At 35.5% G+C, this 14,829-nt stretch overlaps 1 protein-coding gene across 1 annotated transcript; it reads right to left on the bottom strand.

Moving 5' to 3' along the window:
* Positions 1-6,253: 6,253 nt before the first annotated feature.
* On the bottom strand, positions 6,254-6,676 carry LOC141391246 (sarcocystatin-A-like). The gene is made up of 2 exons (XM_073964158.1): positions 6,563-6,676; positions 6,254-6,497 (listed from the first exon to the last, which is right to left on the bottom strand). The coding sequence occupies exons 1-2, from the start codon at positions 6,667-6,669 to the stop codon at positions 6,299-6,301; spliced, it is 306 nt and encodes a 101-aa protein (XP_073820259.1). The 5' UTR covers positions 6,670-6,676; the 3' UTR covers positions 6,254-6,298.
* Positions 6,677-14,829: the final 8,153 nt, after the last annotated feature.

Raw genomic sequence — 14,829 nt, 5'->3', positions numbered from 1 at the left:
CTACCATCAAATTATGACAGCAGTTACCATTTTTATTATTTTCACACGGTTAGTAGTTATGTGTGAATTGGTTTATTATAGCGTTACATCCCAGCAAAATGTTTGCCTCCAAAGATGCAGTTAAATGTACAAGTAATCTGGAAGTGCATCCAATTATGCATTTTCACTCATGATTTTTACAAGAGCGTGACTACTGAAAGATGCACTCCATAGCACTGCATTTTAACTGACCCTAGGCACTGCATTTTAACTGCAAATGCATGTGATTCTTTGGATTGCATCCAAAAGCGGTTAAAATGTGAGGAATGGAGTGCCTTTTTCATGACTCCGTTTGAACTGCATCAAAACATGCCGTGATAGAAGTAGTCTACATTGCACTGCTTCCAATTTATTTTGCTGGGATACAATACCTTCTTCTCATAGAAGGGCAAGACGTCGTCTCATAGGTTGGCAGGAGGTCTTCTCATAGAAGAGTATGAGGTTATTTCATAGAAGAACAGGTGGTCGTCTCATAGAAGAGTAGGACATCTTCTTTAGAAAAACAGAAAGTCTTCTCATAAAAGAGCAGGTGGTCTTCTCATAGAAGAGCAGGACGTCGTCTCATATAAGAGCAGAACCTCCTCTCATAGAAGAGCAGGAGGTGTTCCCATAGAAGAGCAGGACGACTACTCATTGAAGAGTTGAGAGTCTTTCTATAGAAGGGCAAGAGCTCTTCCAATAGAAGAGCAGGAGATCTTCTAATAAAAGAACAGGAGATCTTCTTATAGAGGTCTTTTGGAGGTCTTCTTATAGAACATTAAAAGCTTCTTGTAGAAGACCTGAATTTTTCTTATAGAAGATCTGAGGTCTTCTTATAAAAAAATAGAGGACTTCATATTGAAGACCTGAATGTCTTTTTGGGGAAGATCTGGAGGTCTTCTTATGGAACACCTGAATGTCTTGCTATAGAACATCTTATACAAGACATGGAGAACGAAAAAACAAAAGTGATGAAAAATGGGAATGAAGTATGGGATATGGGGAAGATATAGAGATTAGGGTGGGGCGATTTGTGTGGAAGGAAAAAACCTTAATGAGCCCTTCGCGTTTCTGATTCCTGGGATTGAACTGAGCAAAAAAGTCCTCTGGACCATATATCTACCGTGAAAATCGAGCCTCCCGATTTTAACTTTAAGTTTTTTGGATATTTTGGCATATAACAGCCAAACCATTGAGATTTTCGATCCAACACAAAGACAAACATTGTAGCCAAGACAGTTTTGGCCTTAAGAATGTGCAAACTTTTCGGAAAATGTCGATAAATGACATTGTGCAACAAAATTTGACCAGAAAATTATTCAAGCGTTCTGATGCAAAATTCCATCGTGTTGGGATCCATGGAGAACGAAAATGCCTTTACTTCGTTTGGGTCACTTCGTTTTATTTTTTATAACAGTAAAAGTAGTTAAAATCTGAGTTTCTTATATTTTCAAATTTAAACGGGCATATCTTATTTTTTCCACAACGGATTTCTTTTGATCCTTCTTCCTTTTAAAGGGGTGAATAATATATTTTGAATAAGCTATTATTGTTTTCAATCGGTTAACAAATGGCTAAGTTATAGTGGTTTATGTCTGAAAACCCCCACAAAAAAAACTATAACTGAATTTCTCATAATTTTCATAAATATAATGTTTTTTTTTTTGATTAATTTAATTAATCGAGCTTCATGACCTAAGGAGATTACATTGAAAAATTGATATCTAGCGAAGTCCTACACACACATCAACCGCTATGCGACGTTAGCTGGTTAGGCTAACATCATCAGGCATATTAGATGTTGTTGTTCCTAGACAATTTTCGCCATTTGGAGCCCCTATTTATACATCCAAGATTGCAAATTTGCATTTGTGAATTTCAAATTGAAGCTTTTTATTTCCAAAGACGACTCATTTGTTTTTTGTTTTGTTCAATATTTATTTTGAAAATTGTGAGAAATTCAGTTATAGTTTTTTGTGGGGGTTTTCAGACATAAACCACTATAACTTAGCCATTTGTTAACCGATTTAAAACAATAATAGCTTATTCAAAAGATATTATTCACCCCTTTAAAAGGAAGAAGGATCGAAAGAAATCCGTTGTGGAAAAAATACGATATGCCCGTTTAAATTTGAAAACATAAGAAACCCAGATTTTCACTACTTTTACCGTTATAAAAAAATAAAACGAAGTGAATTTAACGAACTAAAGACATTTTCGTTGTCCATGGATCCCAACACGATAGAAATTTGCATCAGAACGCTTGAATAACTTTCTGCTCAAATTTTGTAGCACAGTGCCATTTATCGACATTTTCCCAAAAGTTTGCACATTCTCAAGGCTACAACTGCCTGAAGGAGCATTCCAATGTTTTTCCGATGTATTAGAGAGTTTTTAATTATGGCCTTGGCTACAATTCTTGTCTTTGTGTTGGATCGAAAATCTTAATGGTTTGGCTGTTATATGCCAAAATGTCAAAATAACGTAGATAAAAAACTTAAAGTCAAAATCGGGAGGCTCGATTTTCATCGTAGAGATATGGTCCAGTAGACTTTTTTGCTCAGTTCAACCCCAGGAATCAGAAACGCGAAGGGCCCATTAAGGTTTTCAAATCGCCCCGGCCTAATATGCCCGTTTAAATTTGTAAATATATAAGAAACACAGATTTTCACTACTTTTACTGTTATAAAAAAATAAAACGAAGTGACCCAAACGAAGTAAAGGCATTTTCGTTCTCCATGGATCCCAACACGATGGAATTTTGCATCAGAACGCTTGAATAATTTTCTGATCAAATTTTGTAGCACAATGTCATTTATCGACATTTTCCGAAAAATTTGCACATTCTTAAGGGCAAAACTGCCTGAAGGAGCGTTCCAATGCTTTTGCGATGTATTAGAGAGTTTTCAACTACTGTTTTGGCTACAATTTTTGTCTTTGTGTTGGATCGAAAATCTCAATGGTTTGGCTGTTATATGCCAAAATATCCAAAAAACGTCAATAAAAAACTTAAAGTTAAAATCGGGAGGCTCGATTTTCACGGTAGATATATGGTCCAGAGGACTTTTTTGCTCAGTTCAATCCCAGGAATCAGAAACGCGAAGGGCTCATTAAGGTTTTCAAATCGCACCGGCCTAATAGAGATATTTTAATTTTTTGTTCGACAGATAGCGTAAAATTTGGTTAAATTTTTTTTTTTTCAAAAAATTTAAAATTTTTTTTCAAAATTAAAAAAATACTTCTCGGGTTTTCATAAAACTCATATAACTCTTATAAAAAACTCATTTATTTTGAAAGGAAAAAACGATTCCGAAATCGCTTATAAATAGTGTATTGTGTGAAGGTCTAAAACCTATAGTCAATGGAATAATCAGGGCATACTAATTCGGTTTTAGATCTTTAGAAAATCTAAAATAGACCAAATCATCTATCCATCCATGAAAAAACATATCGACACATAGTACCATTTCATAAACTCTTAGGCCGCTTTGGACAACCCCATAGCTCATAGGTGATCTAAGCCATGCCTGAGTTTGGATTTTATAACATTAACTGACACAAGATCGACACATAAAAGAACATATACGAGCCTTTTTATACCAAACAATGTTTCCGACAAGGTAACAGTCTGCTGGAGAAGGTCATACTATATACAAATGTATATACGAGTACATTCAATGATGAAAATAGCAATATATAAACTAAAGAAATACTGTTACTGAACAACGCCGATGTCATGGACATAATAAATATATCGATCAAAGTAAGCCGTAACGGCCACCTTTGCCAAAGTGGGTTCAGCAGTAAGACCAAGTTACGATATTAACACGCAAGACGTCCAGTAGACTCTGACCAAATGTGGACGTTGAAAATTGTAAGTTTAGAGTAGGTAATGGCTTTATTTACCTCGATACAACCATAAATAAAACAAACAACATCCGTTTTAAAATAAAGAAAATAATAAAATTGTTCAAGCGATGCACAGTGGATGCGCTCAACGACAAAAATTAAAAAAAAAAATCATTTTATCATTTTAAGAATTTAAAGATGCCAATCGCATCATTCCAAATTTTTCGAAACTCAACTTTGCTTTTCTATTTTTCGCGGTTATTAAGGAGAAAAAGCCTTGCAAACATGGCCAATTTTGGAGAAATACTGTATTTAAAAATGAGAAATGGTTATATTAAAAGCGAGTTTACGATGTTGATTTGGTCTAAATTAACAATTTAAAAGCAAATTCACCTCTCGTGAAACAAAAATCACACTCTACCAGACTCTGAAACTATCCATACTTATGTATGGATCCGAAGGATGGGTACTTGCGAAACAAATGAGACAGAACTTGGTGAGAGAAAAAATCATCAAAAGATTTGTGGACCAATATGAGTTGATGGAGAATACAAGCGACACGGTGGTTCAGAAATAGATTTTCCTGACAAAACCCAAATTTTTCGTCATTATCGATTTTCATACACTACTATGGTGAGGGTATTATAAGTTGGGTTTGGCCCAAAAGTTTGTAACACATCGAAATAATAATGTATCACATCGAAATGTCTAGGCGAGCTGAGTCGATTTGTCTATATGTGTCCGTCCATCCGTCTCTCCATCATAACCTTGTAATCACACAAGAAATCAGGTAATTTTGAATGCGGATTAGGGTTTCAGAGAGGAAGAAGCCCATTGATTTTTGTGATGGTCGGAAAATATTCAGGGGTTGGAATCGGCAAAGAACTTATGTGGAGAAAAATTCGTTATTTTATTCTTATGCGAATATCTCCGCTTCTAGTAGGGGTATTCCAAGAGCAAAGCTTTTCACCTTTACAATGATGCAAGGTAGGTTGGCGCAGATGGTCAAATAATGGAGATATCGCAATAGTTGCAAATCCTACCCAACTTTTTTATTTTTGGGATTAGAATTGTAATATCACAATTTTGGTTGGGGACCTTCCGAAAGCAAAGCCTTACAATGACAGTAGAAAATCTCACCTTGAGGATTATGCAAAGTAGGTTGGAGTAGATGGTCAAACAACGAAGGTATCGCAATAGTAAGTAATACATACCATTTTTTTAATTTTTTTTAATTACGCTACAAGTCGTAATTTAGATTGGATCGTCGCGGAATTGGGTGTTTATAGGGGTCGCAGAGAGGAAGGTGTCGGAGTGGTCAAAAAAACGTATGTGAAGAAAAAAATCAACGTTTTTTATACGTATGGAGGGTATATTAAGTTTAGTTTTCCGTTTGTAACGCAATGAAATAATCATTTACGATCCTATAAAGTATATATATTCTTGATCAGGGTAAAATTCTGAGTCGATCTTGCATGTCCGTCCTTTCGTCAGTCTGTCGTAATCAATCTAAAAAAGTGGAATGGAAATTTTGGGAAGATGCGTCTTTAGTTTTCAGGCAGGTCAAGTTCGTTGATGGGCTATATGGGTCCACGTTTTGGTATAGTACCTCCCTATTTTCGGTATTTTGAGGATTTTAGGTAAAATTTTTAACCGAACTAGCTGTAATTTGACATTTGAGGTTCACAGTGGTCACGAAAGTTATCTACCAAAAATCGTCAACATAGGTCCATGTTTTGGTATAGCTCAAATATAACGGTACCTCCCCATTTTCGGTACTTTGAGGGTTTCAGCAAATTTTTTGACGGAATTACCCACAATTTGACTTTTGAGGTTCCCTGCAGTTATAAAACTTTTCCACCAAAATTGTAAAGATAGGTCGACAATTGGATATAGCCCCGTAGGTAGTACCTTTCACCTGGCTGAACACATTTTTTAGATTAGATTAGATAATTTAGGCATTTGGGGTATCCATGGTCGTGATAAATAGTTTTTAGCTTGGTACACATTGTCAGTTTTGAAGAACAGCTTTACTCAAATAGTCGTCATGCAACCACAAAATTTTTTTTTGGTTGTTGGACGGTTATCGATACTTGCGAAATATCGGCATTCAAAACTGACAATGTGTACTGCACTTTCGACTGGATTATGTGGATCTTCAAGAGGGGCTAATCAGTTTGTTATACATACACTGTTTGTGATACATACCCCACAAAAACATAAAAAATACACTGGAATTTTTCAAAACTTTTTTTCCTAGTTTCATCCGTTTTTCCTGTTTTATAGGACACTACGTTCACCATTTATCTTATGTTTGCTTTTTTTGTACAGTCATAGTCGCCAAAGCTACCTTTTTAAGTGTTTTATTTCAAGACATTCTTCATTTTTATTGCATCAGTCTTTTTAATTCAAAAGTTTGCCCAAATTCAAATTAATAATCAACATGTTTAAATATAGTTCTCATGCATTCACATCTTATGGTAACTTCGGTGCCATCAGTTTGCCAAGGTCTGGACCAAAGATCCACTTCACAATTGTGCTTCAAATTATTTAAATCCAATAAAGTGACAACGAGTGTTTTTAATGAGCCGGCAACCAACTGCTCGCTACCAGCAAAAACTGCACCAATTCTGGACAAATAAATAAATTCAATAAGGAACACACAAGTATTTGTCACATTGTACAAAATACACACCTGTATGCCGGACCATCATCACTCTCTGCCAATTTCATTAAAACTGAACGTAATTCATGTTCGGCACTCATTAACTCCACGCTGGGCAATTCCCTTCTACCACCCATGCGATAACCGCTCTATAAAAATGGTAATTAATTACTGTAATTGTTCATTATCAGAATCGTATGATTTTTTACCACCTACCATTTCACAATTATCCAAATATTGTCCTTCAATGCAAAGGATTGATGTTAATCCTAGACACAAAATCGCTGCTTTATACATTGTGTTGTGTTTGTAGTTCCGACTGAATATCCGAATATCTTGAGTGACTAAATGAAACTAAGTGAAGATCTATGCAAAGAAAATATTTAATTCCCAACAATAAAGAAAACCTTCAAAAGTTACCAAAATCAGATTGTTTGCACAAATCATTTACACATTGAACTTTGTATACAATGGCACATATTGTTCTTAGTTAATATGTCAGTTTTTGGTCAAAATACGTATTAACATACATAGAAAGAAGTACGTTTAATTTTGCTGTAGAAGTCAGATTTACATGTCAGACACATCGGTTTTCTGTGCAACTCTCCATCACTTTACATAAAATTATTTACTTTGTCCTTCACTGTGAGCTATGTTGGCAAGTATTAACTAGGAGGATGGATGTTTTCTAATCAGCTAGGAACTAGGCAAACAAATTGTGGTCGTCGTACGTTATTTAAGCGAAATAGTCGCTACATGGACAGTTTTGCCGAAGAAACAGGCTACCATTTGCTTTGAAGTGATTCTTAAACGAACATCTTTCGTTGAATTTGGTTCGTCACGTAGTGTGCCTAGACCACAAACGTATCTAGTAGCCCTCGTACGAATCTACACCTGGAAAGTTCAGACTTTTTATAGAGAAGGTGAAGTTTACGCTCAGGCAGATGTAGGTACTTACAAATAAAAAATCCAATATTACTACCATACAGGAAAGTTATAAAAGTTACACACTGTATTATACACACGGTATTATATCACTTTTCCCCTACCGTTAAAAAGTTTCCGCACCGATTGCATACAAGTTTTTCATTGCAGGATTTTCTTATATGTTTTCCATTATAATAAATAGGCTATTTATTATTAAAACTAACTACTCCGATCCGCGTTGCTGGTCCGTCGTAATGAGTTTCAATTAATTTAATTTATTTTTTTTTTTTGTAATTCATTTTATTCATAAGTTTTAATTCACAATACATAAATGTTGCCCCAGCGCCTAATAGACTTTGTAGGGGCTAAAAAGTTTACAATTTTTACGAACGTGTATTAAACAATTTTAAAATGTATTATACAATCAATTAATTAATGAATTAATGAACAGTTATATAATTTTAAATTATATCAGAAGCATTTCAATGTTATTTATAAAAATGATTTTAATTCTCTTTTAAAACCTGCGATTCTGGGAATAACTTTTATGTGGTTAGGAATATTGTTAAATTCTAAGCAGCCGTCATGCTCTATCCTCTGCTTCGTTATTTCCAAACGACATCTTTTCAGTCGCAAATTCGAATAGTTTCTTGTGTTAACCGTATTTTGGCTTACATCAAACTGAATTGATCGAGATCCAATATTATTAACGGCTTTATACATGTATGTAATCAGTTGCACCTTATAAATGCCATGAATAGGCAATATATTTTTTGAAATGTGACTATATAGTTCACAGGTAGGGTATAATATAGGCAAATTAAATACAGCCTTAAGCGCTTTATTCTGTGTTCTTTTCGATTGGCTTTCTAAAATATGCATGTCTCCAACTTGAATTGTAAACGTTGCGTCGTTTTGTGGTGTTCGTGGCCGAAATCGTATGATTTTGGTTTTATTAGCATTAATTACAAGTTTATTTAATCGGCAATATTCCATTATAACTGCAACGTCATGTTCCATTTGACATTTTAGCACAACTTCGTGATGGTATGGGTACAGAAGAGCTATATCGTCCGCATACATTATTAGTTTCCCATTAAGATTCTGGTTAGAAATGTCGTTCAAGTACACTGTAAATAACAAGGGGCCCAATACGCTTCCCTGCGGAACTCCATCTTCTACAAAACCAATTTCCCCTTTTACGCCGTCAATCTCCACAAACTGTTTCCTGTCTACAATATAGTTTTCCAATAGTTTCAACTCTTTTTCTCGGATGCCATAGTATGATAGTTTTGACAGTAAGATACCGTGATCAACTAGATCAAAAGCTTTTGATAAATCCAAAAATACGGCGCCAATTCCGCCAAAGTTTGAATCCAGACCATCACAAATTAGATTTACAATATTTATAACCGCGTCTTGGGTTCCACTACGTTTTATAAACCCAAATTGGAAAGGGTACATCAGTCCTGTATCTTCAATTCTTCGGTCCATTGTCAAACCGAGGAGGATTTTAAATTTATCTATAGATTTTGTCTGTAACCTTTCTTTTTATACCCTCAGCATTTATGCTAACAAGGGTATATACACTTTCATATGGGCAGAATGTGCCTCATCGAAATAATGGTTTTTGACCCCAAGTATGTTTGGACGAAATGTGTTTCAGACAACTTGGAGTCGATTTAGCAATGTCCGTCCGTCTGTCTGGCTGGTGCGCACGATAACTCTCGAACGGATGAACCGGCTGGCTTTCGCAATATTTTGTCCAAAATTAGTTTAAGTTCGAAGATGGGTTATATCGGTCCACTCCTTCCGGTACCTCCCCCACAAAAGTTCGGAAATGTTCGGAAAATTTGTGCGCACGATAACTCTTGAAGGAAGTAACCGATTTGGTCCAATATGGACTCAATCGGTCCATTCCTTCCGGTATCTCCCACACAAAATTTCGAAAAAGTTCAGTTTAGGGCCTGTTCACGAATCGCTATGATTTTTGTTGTAGCAGCTTGCATTCACTACTCCCCATATAACGGTAAAAGCTTCATCAGGGGCAAGTCCATACTTGCTGAGAAAATAGCCTGAAAAGAACAAAAAAGCCCTGTGACACCGGGTGTAGTGGTTGGAGCGCTAGGTAACTCTCGAACGGATCTGCCGATTCGATCCACAATTTGGTATTTGTAATATTTTGTAAAAACTTAGTATAAGTTCGAAGATAAACCATATCGGGCCGCTCATTCAGGTACCTCCCCCACAAAAGTTCAAAAAATTGTGCACACGATAACTCTTCATCGCACACTGGTCGAAACCACTGATCTAGCGGCGCGAAAGTAAAAAGATCGAACTATAAAATTGCGAAATATTTTTCATTGTAACGATTACAGACACATTGCAGACAAAGATTTTGTTTTTTAATTTTTGTTGTTGTAGATATTCACTCCGTTATTCACTATCAAACACAAGAGTTTTTGTTGCATCAGATTTTAAAAAATTGTTGCAAAAAATTAACTTCATATTTGTTTAACTGATAAATAAATTCGTAATGAAACTGGGCAAAATTTATTTTTAATTAATAGCAGAGGGTGTTATTTAAATTATAAAAATTAGTTTGGGGTCTAGAGGTACTTAGTTATAGAGCAATAAATTTTCTATAGAGTGCATCTTGTAAACTAGGCCGAACTTAGGTTCGACTATTTTTTGGGGAATGAAATTGGACTCTCTGGATACGGAATAACCACATTAGGGCTGCAAATATCTGCAAATCTGTTGATGACTGCACTTTTAAAATAAGGGATTTTGCATGAAATTCATACAAATTTAGCTGTGCATTTGTATCGGAGCTAAATCAAAATATGGACCTATCTTGAGAAATGTTTGCAAGGAGGAGTTCTACCCCCGGAGACACTATAATACCATATTATAGCTAAATATGTTATTAAATATGGGATAACAAGTAAAAATTCAACGAATCGGGGGTACCATAAAAGGGGCTACATTGAAACATAAATCCGTATTGAAAAGGTAAGAAGATTTTATACACAGTGAGAACACGGAATGCAAAATTACAGCCAAGTTGGTTTAAAAATGTGGTCATGATATTCAAAAAAACCTTAAATTGGGAGGTACGGTTACATGGGGGCTATATCAAAACGTGCACCTATGTCCATAATTTTTGGTGGAAATATTTTGTGACCACTAGGAACCCTAAGTACCAAATTACAGCTAATTTGCTACGAAATTGTGGCTTAAATCCTCAAAATACCGAAAATCGGAAGGTACAGTTATATGGGGGCTATACCAAAACATTAGCCGATATTGTTTATATTTGGCCCATTATTACCCACAGGTACAAGCTGTGTTTGTGCAAAATTTCAGTGACGTATCTCAATTCGTTTACAAGTTATTAATTTCGCGCCGCTAGATCAGTGCTTTCGACCACCGTGCATCGGAGCGACTGATTTGGTCCATACTTTACACATCCTGATATATCTACCACATATAGATTAGGTTCGAATATGGACTATATTTGTCCACTCCTTCGGGTACCTCCCACACAAAATTTTGGATAAATTCACTTTAAGACCTGCTCTTGAATCACTTTGATTTTTGTTGAAGCAACTTGCATTCGCTGCGTGAGAAAACAGCACGAAAGTTGTAAAAAACCCCTATGGCACCATATGCAGTGGCTGGATGGATCGAATCGAATATAGCTATATTATGTTTTTCGCAGGCTAGTGTAATAAAAAAGACGTATCTATCGATATCCCCGCAAATGTTTGAGATTTAATCCTATCCATACTTTTGTCGGTACCTACGGCCAAAATTTTGAAAACCCCCCTAAATACATAAGTTGTTTTTTTTTTGGAAAAAAAGTATTTCAATTCACACAGGATGAGGGTATATCTCTGTCGGCAAAGCCGACTGATACTTTTTTACTTGTTTCTTACGGACATTGCCGGATTTTTCGCCCATTGATGCTGCTTAGGATTACTTATCGTCCATTAAAAAAATAATGAATTAACATTAGTTTTATTCATTAAGAAAATTTGACCAAAAAAAGCCCATCTAAAATAAATAAACGAATCGTTACAACCAATTGGTCAAAAACAAAGCAATCTGCAATTATCGTTATGGTTAAGTCGAATTCTCCCGCTTATTAGTTTTTCATGGCTGAGGGACCGTTGAACCTCAAAATTTAAGGAAATTTGTAAATAGGTATATCGTTTTTCGTGATCGAGGGGGCAACCACCGTTGTCTCGAAAATTAATTTGCAAGCCGATGCACTCATAAGTTTAGTAAATATAGGGATTATAAAACAATAGGCCTCCGAACTTCTTCTACAAATATATATTTTGGACCAAGGAACATTCCTGAATATTTTTGCCTCCATTTCTCAACCGAATTTCGGCGTCATTTCGCCTTTTGCTTGCTCAAACTGTTTTTCCATAAAACAGTTACCTCCTCCGTGATTTTACATCATGTCGTAAGATTCCCCATATGGCGGTCCAAGCAATTATACGTTCGTCGTAAAAAGAAATCTCCTTCGATTTCGATCACTTCAGCCTTCATCTCGTTGAGATTTGTCAGAGTAGAATTAAATGCTCTCTTTAGGCTTCTTATCCATCGACTCTCGTATGAAAAATCTAACTTTACTCTTGCAGCCATGTTGTATACATCATAAATACATTGTTAATATACACATGTAGTTGGGCTTAGGGGTAGTTTACACTATATGTAAATGTCATATGACATGCAATTTTCCATCGTTATATAGTCGCTAATATTTACAATATTGGGGATTTTTCATTACGCCATTTACTTTGTGCGTCCACACCAGCAAAAATATAATAAGAATGCGTCTTCACATTGCCTGCGTGGGTAGATATGAAATGTTTTTATTTCGTGTCATATGACATTGATAGATAGTGTAAACAGCCCTTTAGTTGTTGACTTTTTTCCTCGACGTCGTTCATTGGTAAGGGCATCAGTTGACAACGGCTGGACCGATTTGAATAATTCTTTTTTTTTGAAATGTACGTCATAACCCAACATATGCAAAGAAAATTTGACCACACCCACTTTTTTCAATTTTAATCTTTTCTACAAAAACTACTGAACTGGTTTTCCTGAAATTGCGAGGGAATGTACTGTGACGGCCCCCGGTGAGAATAGGCTACATATTTTGTTGCATTTCAGAGGGGCGGGGTACTGCCCCTATACCATATTTCTTTAAAAATGTTTATATATACAATAATAACGAATGTATCGCTTTGGAAATTAATTTGCAAAACAATTGTGGTTGTGTCTCCGACTTTACCCACTTTTTTAGGACCCAAAGGCTTGACCACACCCACTATTCCTGAAATTGTCATGGAATGCACAGGGATGGCCTCCGGTGAAAATAGGCTACAATTTTAGATTCGGAGGGGGCGACGTACTTCCCCTATACCCTATTTCTTTAAAAATGCTATATTTAAAATAATTACGAATGTATCGGTTTGGAAATTAATTTGCGAGAAAATTGTGGGTGTGTGTCCGACCTTGCCTTTTTTTAGAACCCAAAGACTTGACCACTTTTTAAAATATGTTACATCTACAAAACTACTGAACCGATTTTCCTGAAATTTTCAGGGAATGTACAGGGGTGGCCTCCGGTGGAAATAGGATGCATATTTTCTTGAATTTTTGACCACGCCCGCTTTTACGCCCACTTTTTTCCATTTTAAATTTTCATCTTTTCTACAGAAACTCCTGAACTGTTTTTTCTGAAATTTTCAAGGAATGTACAGTGATGGTCCTTGGTAAAAATAGGCTACAAATTTTCTTTAATTTCGGATAAAAATGCTATATTTAAAATAGTTACGAATGTATCGGTTTGGAAATTAATTTGCGAGATAATTGTGGTTGTGTCTCCGACCTTACCTACTTGTTTAGGACCCAAAGAACACGCCCACTTTTCAAAATATGTTACATCCAAAAAACTACTGAACCGATTTCTCCTGAATGTACACACGCAGAAAAATTTATGTTAGAAATATGTTTGGATCCAAACAAATATACGAATTTCGGTAGCCTATTATTTTAAAATCGCTATATTTACTAAACTTATGAGTGCATCGGCTTGCAAATTAATTTTCGAGACAACGGTGGTTGCGCCCCCGATCAAAAAAAAAACGATATACTTACAAATTTCCTTAAAAGGTGCGGTTCAACGGTCCATCAGCCATGAAAAACTAAAACACATAAGTCTCACTAAGCGGGAGATTTCGACTTAACCATTTTTTAACTTTTATAATTAGATCGCTTTAGGATAAAGACAGGGGACATGGACGATAATAAATCCTAAACAGCATTAATGGGAGAAAAAATCGGGCAGTCCGTAAGAGAATAGGTTACAGACAAAATCTGTTTGTAAATTTAAAATCCTCCTCGGCTTAACAATGGACCGAAGAATTGTGGTAGAAAATACCTATTTTTAAATTTCCAAGCATAAAGTCCATAAAAAGTTGTCATTAAAACTCATTACGACGGGTAAGCAAAGCGGACCGGGGTCTGCTGTTTTTATGAATAAAAAGCAAATGCCGTCATAACCCAACTTAGGTTTTTATGGAAAGAAAATTTTACCTCGCCTACTTTTTTCAACTTTCATTTCAATTTAAAGTTGTTCTGCAAAAACTACTGAACCAATTTTCTAAAAATAGTCAGGGAATGAACAGGGATGGCCACTGAAAACAGCCTATATATTTTTAATAATTTACGGATTAATCTATAATGTAGTACTTCTTTGGACCGATTTCCATCAAATTTGCAGCAAAAGTTCAATGTTTGCCGTTGTTATGTATATTTTATGAATTTCGGAGAAGATGGGGAGGGAACCTTCCCACACCTTTCTTTTAAACGCTATATGTGTAGCCAAACCAATCTGTTGGTAAATTTAAAATCCTCCTCGGTTTGACAATGGACCGATGAAGTGAGGTAGAAAATACCTATTTTTGAATTGTCAAGCATAAAGTTCATAAAAAGTTGTCATTAAAACTCATTACGACGGGTCAACGCGGGCCGAGGTCTGCTAGTTCATTTATACTAATTCTGACAAAATATGAAAATACATCCAGGCCTTGTTTATCATACCTTCTAGATTATTGTACCATGGATAGACCTCATTATCAAAACAAAAACATGTTCAGCCTTGTGAAACATTTTCGAATATTCTTCAAAAATATTGGTCAACCGCACTAACACACGTATACATGTAGTAATACATGTATATTTATGTTTGTTATATTTATAACAACAAAACAATGTGTTGCAATAAAAATGCAAAAGATTTCGAATGCACTCCAGATGTCCAAACAAAATGCTTTGTTTCTGCTACT

Source organism: Musca autumnalis, unplaced genomic scaffold, assembly GCF_047663935.1.
Source record: "Musca autumnalis isolate F117 unplaced genomic scaffold, ASM4766393v1 scaffold_1, whole genome shotgun sequence".
NCBI lineage: Eukaryota > Metazoa > Arthropoda > Insecta > Diptera > Muscidae > Musca > Musca autumnalis.
Note: the sequence above shows the minus strand (reverse complement) of the source record. Positions and strands in the feature narration are given on the sequence as shown.

Bases quoted from the DNA above. Each gene is read 5' to 3' on its own strand.
- LOC141391246 (XM_073964158.1), bottom strand. From the start codon at position 6,669: ATGGGTGGTAGAAGGGAATTGCCCAGCGTGGAGTTAATGAGTGCCGAA. The intron at 6,498-6,562 runs GTGTGTATTTTG...TTATTTGTCCAG, and splicing joins GATGATGGTCCGGCATACAG to AATTGGTGCAGTTTTTGCTG.